This window comes from Myzus persicae, unplaced genomic scaffold, assembly GCF_001856785.1.
Source record: "Myzus persicae strain clone G006 unplaced genomic scaffold, MPER_G0061.0, whole genome shotgun sequence".
Classification (NCBI taxonomy): domain Eukaryota; kingdom Metazoa; phylum Arthropoda; class Insecta; order Hemiptera; family Aphididae; genus Myzus; species Myzus persicae.
Window position 1 is genome coordinate 60,135 of NW_019104347.1, and position 12,624 is coordinate 72,758.

The 12,624-nt window shown below is 29.3% G+C and overlaps 1 protein-coding gene across 1 annotated transcript; it reads right to left on the reverse strand.

Moving 5' to 3' along the window:
* Positions 1-5,744: 5,744 nt before the first annotated feature.
* LOC111041392 lies at positions 5,745-8,105 on the reverse strand. The gene is made up of 4 exons (XM_022325659.1): positions 6,616-8,105; positions 6,274-6,399; positions 6,002-6,204; positions 5,745-5,931 (listed from the first exon to the last, which is right to left on the reverse strand). The coding sequence occupies exons 1-4, from the start codon at positions 6,652-6,654 to the stop codon at positions 5,775-5,777; spliced, it is 525 nt and encodes a 174-aa protein (XP_022181351.1). The 5' UTR covers positions 6,655-8,105; the 3' UTR covers positions 5,745-5,774.
* Positions 8,106-12,624: the final 4,519 nt, after the last annotated feature.

Sequence of the window (12,624 nt, forward strand, 5' to 3'; positions counted from 1 at the left end):
ATGATAAAAAGTGAAAAAGGTTAATTTTTCAACATTTCATCGGCATGTCAACTGTTTTTTCTAGTTTGCTAAAAAACTAGTTGTCCGCAAAAATTGAAAATTAATCCACAAAATTACGCAAATTATCCGCAAGGTTAGGTTAGACGACGAGAAAAAAACCCATCGATTAATGAACAAAGTAACATTTAAAGATAGAACTATATACTCAAAAAAATTAATGGCAATTCATAAGAATAAAGAAAAAATTAAATTTGATAAACCTATTTATGTTGGTTTTACTATATAAGATATTTCAAAAACGATAATTTATGATTTCCATTATAATATAATGAAAAACATGTATGGAAATAAAATCGACATTGTATATTCAGATACTGATTCACTAGTTTATGAAATTAGAACTTATAACTTTTTCGATAATATAAAAAATAAATTATTTTCTTACTTTGATACATCAAATTATCCGAAAAATCACTATTGTTATAGTAATCTTAGAAAAAATCAACCAGGATATTTTAAAGATGAATTAAAATCTGAAATTTTATTAGAATTTATTACTTTACGTTCTTAACTATATGCATATAAAACAAATACAAAATAAGTAAAAAAAGCTAAGGGTGTAAAAAAGTATGTAATTGATAAACACATGAAATTTAACGAATATTTAGACATATTAAATGCTTATACCAACAATTCCTCTAGTTCTAGTAAAAAATTATGAAAAACTATGAATTTTATACAATCAAAAAACCATATTGTTTATTCTAAATCTGTGGATAAAATATCTCTTAGTGCTAATGATGATAAAAGGATTATTATGCGTGATAGTATTAATACTATTGCATACGGTCACTATTGCTTAACAGAATAATTATATATTTTATGATTAATTGTGTGAAAGTGAATACGTTAAAAAAAAAAATTAAAAAAAAATTTTTTTATTCTCATATTCAAAATACATGTTTATACAATTAACTAAACGGTATAACATCACATTTTTTTCAGAATGATCAAACCTAAAATGTATGTTAAACCAAATATTCAATCAAAAACTATAATACCAAATCTGATGGAACTCGATATCGAAAATCTTAGAGAACTTTATTTTAATTTAGATAAAGGATGTAGTATTTTAAAAAATCATAACTTTAACACAAAATTATAATATAACGAATGGAAGATCGCAAGGGGTTTGGTTGTAAAAAGACTATCACATTTAATACAATTATAAAGTACCTACGTATAACATTTAGCATTCAATTATATATTTTTATTTATAAATACAAAGTTATCGATTTAACCACTGAATGAATGAAGACATACAAACAGTGGCGCCGAACACGGTATAAAGGTGTGACGCCAGTCACACCTTTTTAATGGGTGTGTCGTGGGTGGGTAGGTGGTACCAAGGTACCATACTACCGTTAGGTGTCACCTATGCAATACAAAAATAGTAATACTTAATAGTACATTAACATTGTGTCATTGAATATATTAAAATGGTATAGCACTATAGCTAATAAAGTAATTAATAGTAGTATAGCTACAAATTATAGATATCTTGTAAACATAAAACAGTTAGTATATGTCTGTATTCTATTAGCAATACAATAAGCAAATAAGCTATAATATAAATAAATAAATGGTCATTCAACTATGCAAGACGGTCTCGGTGACGTGTTGTGCATTAGCAGTTTTATCTTTCTATTTTGTCATTTTTTCGGTTAATTTATTATTGATAACAACCAAGTACCAACCATGAACTAAGATATCTTAGTTCATGGTACCAACTATTAGCAACCCGCGATTATTGGACAAAATGTTTACAAATAGCCTAGTTGAAACTTGAAAATCGTATTTAACATTTACGATTATCAGATAACAACATAGTTTTCAAAGGCAAGTGGCAGCGTAATTATAATTTATATTATTTCCACCCGTACATCGACGTTAATCGTTATTACTTATTGCTTACTATTTTCAGTGTTTGTTGTATTTGGTGCTATATAATATTTTATTATTTTGTATTTGATTTTAAAATTAAATACCTAATTTTTTCTTCTTTATTAAAATTTATATTTTATAATATCAAATTAAAATGAATTTGGAAATTTGTGTGTGTGGCAAACAGCGAAGATTGCTCAATAATACAAATTTGATGCGTCATGCAAATGCATGCAAAAAAAGAAAATCGTTTTCAAACAATATAAGTATTGCCAAGTTTTTCAAATCTTCACAAGTAACAGGTATTCATTAGCTATTATTGCTAAGTATGACTCCATGAGTTTCATCTCAGTTGTCAGCGTTACTTTTTTTTCTGAAGTAGGTATGTAAATACTTTCAACATTTTATAATGTAATAATATTAGTCTCATGAATTGTTTTAATATATCTATGAAGCATAGGCACATGTTTTAATTTTTTAAGTATTCTACCTTAAGTAAAATGTAGTTATCTGTAATATTACCTATTACTTACCCCTGAACTTTTAATTTAGTTAAATATATCAATTATTGAATTTTGAATACATTTAATATGCTTTAAAAATATAAGAAATGTCATGTCGCATTGAAAAATTAAAAAAAGGGTTCTTGTGTATTTTTATATACCTAGAATATGCACTTATGCACCTAGAATAAAAGGACTATGTATAAGGCAAACTTCTGTGTCTTATGATCCATTGACAGTTATTCTTGAAGTAAGTTAAATCAACAATACAGTATTATATATCGACTTACAATAATTAATATGTTTATACTTGGTAGGAAGATAATGTACACATTTTTTAGACTATTTATTTTAATTTTATGGCAAATTCACTGCTGTAAAGTATTTGAATACATCTGTCTTAGATTTTTTTTATGTATAATGAATATTATCTTCTTTTTTAATATTTATTCTTTATATTATATTATTTAGATTGATGGAACTAGAAGAGTTAAAAATACATCTTGTGATTGTCCTGCTGGCGCAGGAGGAAAATGCAAACATATATGTGCATTAATTTACTAAATTAATAATGAGCAACTAATTTCTAAAACAGACTTGCCCCAACAATGGGGAAAACCTTCAAAGGCTGGAGAATTGAAGTATGAGAAAGGTAGAGCAATTCAAGACTTATTCCCATGTAAAAGGCAAAAACATTTTATAGATTATGTAACTCATAAAGATTTAATTTCAATGCATAACATTTTAAGTATACCATGTAGCTTAAGAACACTTTTAAAAGAAGAAAGCCTTACTGGAACAGAAATACAGTGTAAACAAATTCTGAATTCCATCATTGATCAAGTAGAACTAGATATTACATATTCTTTAAATAAAAATCATTTCTCACTTATATTACTTAACCAAAAAATATTGTTTATAAATTAATACTCCTTCATCGAAATTTCCAGTTAATTTTAATGAAAACAGTTTTTACTTTACTAATATTGCTTTATTGGCAGACAATCTTTTAAGTATTTATAATTTAACTATTTCTTCAGAAATTTGGAAAACCTCTAGGCATTTTCGAATTTCGGCTAGTATGAGGGCACATAAAATTAAAACATGTCGTAATTGGATGGACATAGGTCTCAATAAGCTTGCTGACTCTTTCCTAAAAACAACTGACTTAGGTATGAAAGGTAATATTAATGTTAAATATGGTAATTTAAATAAACCTCTAGCTTTTGAAAAATACCAAGAGTTATATGATGATATTATAGTACTTAAGGCACGACTATTATCCATCATAAAACACCATGGGTGTGTGCCAGCCCAGATGGTCTTGTTATCAAAAACGGAAATATTGAAAGAATTCTTGAAATAAAGTGCCCTATCTCTTGCAAAAATAAACAAATTATAATTAAAAAAATCTGATGTATACTATACCCAAGTCCAGGTATTAATGTATTGTGCAGGTTTAAAATACTGTGATTTATTTCTCTATAATAATATTGAGCCAGTAGTATATATTTGTATGTTCACAGTTCGTTTTTCCACGGTAATTTTTTTTGTTCAAGGCGGAATGTTCCGCTCGGACGACTCAGAATTACCGTATCACCCAATACGGTGATTTGACACTCAGTGTCCACCTATTTACACCTCACACGAAAATATTTACCGTGTACACAAAACTATATTTTTTTATCCACGTTGGTTACACTGTTTTTTTTTAATTTGATTAGCAACTTATTAATTACGAAATAATTTGTTTTTTTATATCTGATTTTTTTTAAGTTCCTCATTTTTTTTTATTATGCAGTAATAAATGATTCGTTGTTTGGTGAAGTTGTGTTTTCTTAAGTTACTTAATCAATTTGTAAAAAATGAATTTACAAAAATATATCAACGATTTTCAATCATTAGTTTACCGTGTACGAAGTAATTCGACTCTAGCGTATCCAGAATTTTCTTCTTTCCATTCACGTTTAAAAACTTACAAAAAATTTCCTGAAAATTCTTATAATACATACGATCTTTCTGAGTGCGGATTAAAATATTCTGGTATTGATGATATCGTTGAATGCTTCTGCTGCATACTTATTCTTCATAATTGGGAGAAGCTGGATAATCCATGGATCGAACATTGCAGATACAACCCAAACTGTATTTATGTATTATTAATGCGAGGAAATCAGTTTGTTCAAAAAATACTAGCTAAATATTGTAAAACTGAACATAATATGTGTACTTGTGAAAATATGTCATACGATACAATTTGTTAAATTATGTATATGTCATACTTAGTAATAAAAAAAAATATTGATTTGTAAACGACTTATATGTGTTAATATTTGATTTAATATCTCGTGGGCTCATGGCTTAGCGGATTAACGCATGTAGTTTAATTTAAAATAATTTCAGGTAAGTAAGTATATATAATTCTCCCCCCCCCTCCTGCATTCGATAATCGGCTATGTCATGCGTTCACACTTTTTGCATTTTTTTTTCTATAAAAATCTTAAATAAATCTGCAAGGTTTAGTATATAATATGCTTACAGAAGAAAAAACTGTTAGTTCAAATTATATCCTCTGTCAGACATATTATACCTTATTTTTTTCATTTATTTAAAAAAAACAATATTCGTCATGGCTCCAGCAATAATTGTGTCGAAATCAACTTTTGACATCCGTCCATTTGGTAAGAAGAGTGTGACAGTTGGTTTACTAATTAGTAAACAAATTTCGATTATTGTATCATTTGAATGCAAGTTAACGAAAAAGATAATTACACTAAATTTACAGCAATGGTTTACCCTTATGTCCGAATCAAACTTTGTTTCTATTACTAATAATTTAAATACCAGATGTAAACGTGTGAAAATAACTGATGATTTAACATACTCAATTAATGCGAAGCAAAGTTCAATTACATTGAATATAAATGATGAATATATTACATTATCACATATAGATTTCTGTAGATTAAAACAATTACAACACTGCATTGACCTGTATATAGCAGAAAAACAGAAACGACTACAGAGTTTTCAAGCAACATTTGATACTGCTTACGAACTGATCAAAAATGATGTACGTGGTCTGCCAATCAGCTGCCAGAGGAACGAATTCACAAACCAGTATATTCAAAACTATGATTTCAATTATTATTCCCATTTACAAAACGATGACACATCATTTTTGTATGAAATATTACAATACCATTTCAATACAATGTCAGAGCTTATATTACAGGATTTATTAATATGAATACAAATGTATATATATTTATATATTGTTTATTGTTTAAATAAAGTTTTTTTTATATATATATATATATATAACAATCAAACTGCTAATTTGCTTTTTATTGTCCGTCGATCTGGATCCTGCAGCATTGTATCGAATACAGCCTGCATAGTCTGATTCAGACTGCTATTCAACGACTGGTCTTTCGATTTATCGCTCGTAAATATCTTTACGGATGCTTCCGAATGACGCCATCTATAAACATACAATAGTATAAATAGAATCATACTGTTAAACAGATACAAAAGGTGTTTCCAGTATTTACCTATCCTTAAGTGCAACATTTACAATGTTTGAGCTTTTATAGTGGGTCAACACCCAGTAATCGGTCGGCTTGCCCTCAAAAGTAGTTTTAGTAGTGATGAGCCCATCACCTTGACGGAAAGTTAAGGAATTAGTTACTTCTTCCTCGAAATCTTCTAATCTAAAAAGATCACCGATGTTATCCCTATATGATGATGATGAAGCCTATAAAAAAAATTATAAAAAGAATAAATAAATAATTTATGCTAACATCATAAAAATGTTTTATCTCACCATTTTCGTCTGCTTTTTTTTAGGTTTTTTTTCTGTATTCTTCTCAGCACCACGTTTCAAACTCTGTTTGCTTTTTGATGCAGATGGTTTCATTTTTACATCCGCCGGTTCTTCAAAATGTTCATTCTATGAAACATAAACATAATACCTAGTTTAATTTTTTTCAACTAAAATGAAAAAACAGGTTTTAAACCGATTTCAAAAATATTTAGTTAAACATGAAATATTATATGTGTGATGTTACAATCAACCACAAATTATAACCATAGCGTTGAGTAGTTTTACGACTGACCTCCAATTTGCTTTTGGTTATTAAAAGTTATTTTTTTTAAAAGTACTAACCTCTGATTCAGAAGACGCGATTGAAGTTCTGTAGGACATCTTGAGCTGTGTTGAAGACTGTACTGCACTGTGTTGAAATTACTGGAGACTGATACATTTTGACGATATTCTGCCGGCTTTTATACACAGATATTTTCCACTACTCTAAACTTGACTGTATGCGGGTGCTTATACCAGTGACGTGTAAAAAAACCTTTCTATATTTTTCACATTCAACTCAGAACCGGTATTAAAATTAGAAAAAGATATACATTATCCTAATGTATATCTATTTATTTCAAATGTTTTTTGCAAACTGTTAACAAGAATATGAGGTCATGTAAAGTCATTGACTGCTGTTTATACTCAGATTTTTAAATGTTCCCATGTACATTGTAATTTATTTCAAGAGTTCTCACCAATAGCAATGACCTGAAATATGTACATATATTTATTTCAAATGTTTTTGGCAAACTGTTAACAAGAATATGAGGTCATGTAAAGTCATTGACTGCTGTTTATACTCAGATTTTTGAATGTTTCCCATGTACATTGTAATTTATTTCAAGAGTTCTCACCAATAGCAATGACCTGAAATAAATCTTAAAATTTGGCTATAAGCAGATACTCATAGTAATGGCCTTACCACATTTTCACATCCTGTTCAGAACCAGTATAGAAACTTATTTTAAGTGTTGCAAATAATATAATGTTGTTTAATGTTATTCACTGCTGTAGGATACATTCTAATAATATTGAGGTCATATAATATCCTTGACTATTGCAAATACCTACTTGGCTAAAATTTATAGTAGGTGGAAAATATTTGTGTATAAAAGCCAGCAAAATATTGTCAAAATTTAACAGTCTCCAACCATTTCAACACAGTGCAGTACAGTCTTCAACACCAGTGTTCCAGCTATATCAGTGAAGAAACAAGCCAGCAGACCATCATCAACATTTATAAATCTACAGCCCATTTCAACGCAGTTCAATACAAGTGTTCCAGCTCTTCAGACTCAGAGAAACAAAATATTTTCAAATTCTTTCAATTATGTACGTACCTATTTTATTATTTAGTAACTTTATATACTTACTTCTTCAAAAAAATTTAAAACAGAATACTAATAATAATAATAATAATAATAATAATAATGATATCACGATATCAATTTATCGATAAGGTACGCGACGCATTATGTCAGTATTTTACATATATGAGAGAGAGATAAGTGGGGTCTCACTTTCAGTACTGCTTGTTAGGTTATGTTCAAAAAAATAAATAATACGTGGTAGTACTTGCTCAAGTCCATGAATAGTTAGCCTACATGAAGCAGGCAAGCGTACGTACAACTGTAATCGTTATTAAAAACAGCTGGAGAATTCACCACTAGCGCTTGTGTATAATAGTGGTGATAAGCCCATTGACTGATACTGTCTAGTTCTATATTTCACTACACATCATTTCACTAGCGCTAGTAGGTAGTGAATATTTCAACTGTTTTTATGAACGATTTCGGTTGCTACTTTAATGTTTAAAACCATCTTTAATATTATTATTATATGTTATATGTTATTATATATTTACAAAATAATAAAAATATTCAACCTGTTTATTATCATTTGTCACTGAATTTGTTTTAATAATAGATTGAATATTCGTAAATTCTTATAGAGAATACCTTCTAAAGATTATGATGTACTATGAATACGATGAACTTAGCGTACAGATAGCATAGTTCCAGTAACTTAATATAGTTCCATGTTACGTTTGTTTACTCATCCGTTTCATGTGTCGCTTAAATGGTTCGTCAACATTCTTAGTAGATTTAAATTCGGTTATCCGATGGCTTTAATGTGGTGAATTAAATACAGTCTATTCAAAACACATATTTTCTGATATTATTACGGTTGTATATGTAATATGCTATCAAAATATATACAGTACAAAACTAAAAACTATGAAAGCAAATGCAATTGAAGGAAAAAAAAAAAAAACCTTATTAGTATCTGATAGTACATAAATCCTACTTTTATTTACAGAATATAAAATATGGAATCAAAAGAATTTATTATGGAGAAAATAAATATAATACATCAGCAGTTCATTGAGAATGACCAAAAACAGGATTCGGAATATGCTGAATTAAAAAAAAAAAATTTAATTAATTAATAAGCAAATTAAAGTCATAATAAAAAATTTAAAAGAAAATTCTTAAGGGAAATAAAAAAAGATGTAATTGAAGATTTTTTACATTTACAATATTTAGGCCGACAGTGGGAAAAAAAAATCAAATAGGATTATCATATTCATATGATCAATATAATTATATGAACAGTGGTAACAATAGTAATTTATAAATTTTTTATGTTAAGTTCTAAATGATAATATTTTTTAGTCATTATTATCATTTACTGAAAGGTTTTACAAAACTACATTCAATGAAACTTGTTTTTTAATTATTTCACACTGTGTCACATAATAACTGAATCTACTACCTATTATAAAATGTTTTATTTATCAAATTACTATAAACAATCCTTGCTATCACAATTTAATGTTTTATAGATAATATGTAAACATTAAAATTAATATTTTTATTAACTAATGGTTAGTATGTAAATGATATTAATTTACAGGGCAATGGACGCAGTACATTTGATCATGCAAGAAATAATTACAATTCAAAAGCAGGGGTTCGATAACGACCAAGAAATGACAAAGACAACAAAAATTTTTTATAATAAAATGAATGAAATTAGGGAAAAAATAAAAAAAACAAATTTAAAAGCAAAAAGAGAAGTATTATTAATTGAAAAAAAAAATAAATTGATGAATTTGAATATTTAAAATATATTCTTGAGAAGTGTGAATTGAGTATTCGAAACCAAATATCGTATCTATACGATAAAAGAAAAGATATAATGGACAACATTAATTGTTAATCATTTAAAATTGATTTTTTTTAAAATTTATGATGCTTCTCTTATTATCATTATTATTATTATTATTATTATTATTATTATCTATATATTTTTTTTTTAATCTATTTACAGTTATATTAAGAGAAGAAAAACGGTTACAAAAAAACAGCGGTTGTCATCTACTGACGAAGGATTATTTGAAATTGAAAGATTTAAGAAATGTTCTAAAACTTTCATCATTAAGAATATTTTAGAATTTATAGATTATCAGCTTTTTTTCAACTTTACTGTAGATAAATTAATTTTTAAGTTGAAACAATCACGTCTGCAAACATCTATAAAATTTAACCTTCATGTAGATAGTGTATACGAAAGATTAGTTACAGGAGAAGTACAAGATGTAGCATTCAAAACTACTAACATACTTGCGTGTAGTTCCTCCGATTTCAATAAATTATTAGAAGGAATGTTTAATAAATTATTACTTGAGGAACAGGCATTTTTATTGAAAGGTTCAAATTGGTCGCTCAAGTCGATAGACACAATACAATTAAGAATTAATATAGTAAATCCTCTCAGAGGAGGAACGTATCTAGATTTACCTAATTTTATTAAAGATAAAAAAGCTGTAATAAATGTAAAAAATAGCGATAGTAAATGTTTTAAATATGCAATATTCTTCTTCTTCTTCAGCTTAGCGGTCCATTCAGGACCCTGGACCATCGCTGCCATCATAATTTCTCTCCACCTCTCTCTCCCTAAACCCGCATTGGTAATTCCCAACTATTTCTTCAGCATACGGGTTTAACCTTTCTAATATCAGTGATGTCAGAATTTTATAGCATGTGTCCAGTAGCGAAATTCCTCCGTAGTTCTCAGTTTTAGTAGGGTTGCCTTTTTTAAATATTGGGCATATAATTGCAGTTTTCCATTCTTCCGGGATTGTCTCAGTTTTCCATATTGTTTTAATAACTTCTGTAATTTTGCTCACCAACATCGTACCACCTTTTTTAAGTAATTCCACTACTATGCTGTTTTCTCCTGGGGCTTTGTTATTTTTAAGCCTCTTAATCAGATTATCAATTTCTTCGTATTTGGGAGCGTCTATATCTATTTCTGCTGTTAGGCAGTCCTCGCTTGGATTTAAACCCTGCCCTATTGAGGGTCGGTTCAGGAGGTCTTCAAAATGTTGCTTGAATTGGTTAATTACTTGTCTTTCTTCTGTGATCATAGTTCCCGTACCGTCCACTAAGATCCTTGTTTGTTGTTTAAAGCCAACTTTTACTTCCCCGGTCATTTTGAAAAACTTTTTTGCGTTGTATCTATTGGTTTCTATTTCTTCTATTTTCTTCTTTTCGTTTAGACGTTTCTCTCTCCTTAACGCTTTATTTGTCAATTTTCTTTGTTCTTCATATTCTCTTATGCACTCGTCTGATCTATTTTGTAGTGCTTTTTTCCTCAATTCGTTTCTTCTGTTAACTGCATTCTTACATAAATCGTTGAACCAGTTTTTATTCTTTTCTTGTGGTTTCCTTCCTAGAATCTCCGTTGCACTATTAACCACCGCTCCCTTTGTTCTGTTCCAAATCGTCTCAATTTCTGTACTATGATTTTGTAATTCATGTGCAATTCTCTCAATGTAATTATGATTTATTTCAATATCATTTAATTTTTGAATGTCGTACTTTATTGTAGGTTTCCTTTTTTCCAAGTTCCATTTTGCTGCCAGTCTCAGGTTAAATTTTCTCATACACTATGTAGTGATCTGAGTCTGCGTCAGCTCCTCTATACGTTCTTACATTCCTTATGCATCCCCTAAATCTCCTGTCGATAAGTATGTGGTCAATTTGATTAAATGTTCTTCCATCAGGGGATTTCCAAGTGACTTTGTGTATATTTTTTCTGGGGAAATATGTACTGCTTATTATACAATTTTTTGAATGTGCAAAATTTATCAGTCTGGTTCCATTTCCGTTACTAATTTCGTGTTAGCTGTTAGGTCCTATGACCGGTCTATATATATATTCCCTTCCAACCTTCGCGTTCATATCGCCTACTACTATCTTTATACAGTGCAACGGTAAAGTGTCATATACCCTTTCTAGTTCTTCATAGAATTTGTCCTTTATGTCTTCATCTTTTTCCTCTGTTGCTAGTATCTTGTCGTGTACTATAAAACCTACTCCATTTTCATGTCTTCCATTAGTAGTGCCACTGTAAAATAATGTTATATTGTCTTTCTTTAGGTTTCCACTATTTGGCCACCTTATCTCTTGTACTGCTAATATGTCAATTGTATAGTTATTATAAGCGTCAAGTACATATTGCAATGCTCCAGGTTTGTTTAGTGTTCTGACGTTCCAAGTTCCTATACGTAGCCCATTTTCCGATTCCAGTTGTTTGCCATTGTCAATCCAGTTCCGAGGCTTTTTTGATGGTTTCTTAACTGAGTGTTTTTTTTTGCGAGAACGGGTTGTTGGCCCGAAGCTCAACCCCCAAGATTGGAGGTCCGTTCCGCGCCGACTATTTAAAGTCAGCGTCGTGCTATTGCAATATACTTTGCAGTGTATTGGGCGATGGGAGCGCAACTTTCCCTACGCCAATGACTGGGATCCGCGGGTTTGTCACACCCGTTACCAATTAAGGTACCCCATGCGGGTAAATATGCAATATTATCTAAGTTTAATAATTGTTCGAATAAATCTTATTTTAATGAAAAACATTTTAAAATGTTAGACAAAAAAGCGGTTTAGATTTTAAGTGTTTCGATTTCCCAACACCAATCAGTCAGATGAAAAAATTTGAACGTATTAACAGTGTTCGCGCCGGGAACGTTACATTAATAGAACGTACGCCCGGTCACCGTATGTACTTCGCTACGCGCACTCACACACCGACCGACCTGTGAACGTGTGTATGGTTGTTGATGTGTTGACTTAAAACTAAGGACAAAATAATAAAGATGATAACACGGTTACGGTAAATATAAGTTGCTGTATAATAGATAATATAATTCAAAAATAAGAAATCACAGCGGCATAAATATGGGTATAACAATTAATAACTCACAGTAACTATTTGAGCTATGTGGATGTTATTATATAA

What these genes read in the sequence shown, in the direction of transcription:
- LOC111041392 (XM_022325659.1), bottom strand. Translation starts at nt 6,654, where the DNA reads ATGTCCTACAGAACTTCAATCGCGTCTTCTGAATCAGAG. An exon ending in TCGCGTCTTCTGAATCAGAG is followed by an intron (nt 6,400 to 6,615) that starts GTTAGTACTTTT and finishes TATGTTTCATAG; the next exon opens with AATGAACATTTTGAAGAACC. An exon ending in AATGTTGCACTTAAGGATAG is followed by an intron (nt 5,932 to 6,001) that starts GTAAATACTGGA and finishes GTATGTTTATAG; the next exon opens with ATGGCGTCATTCGGAAGCAT.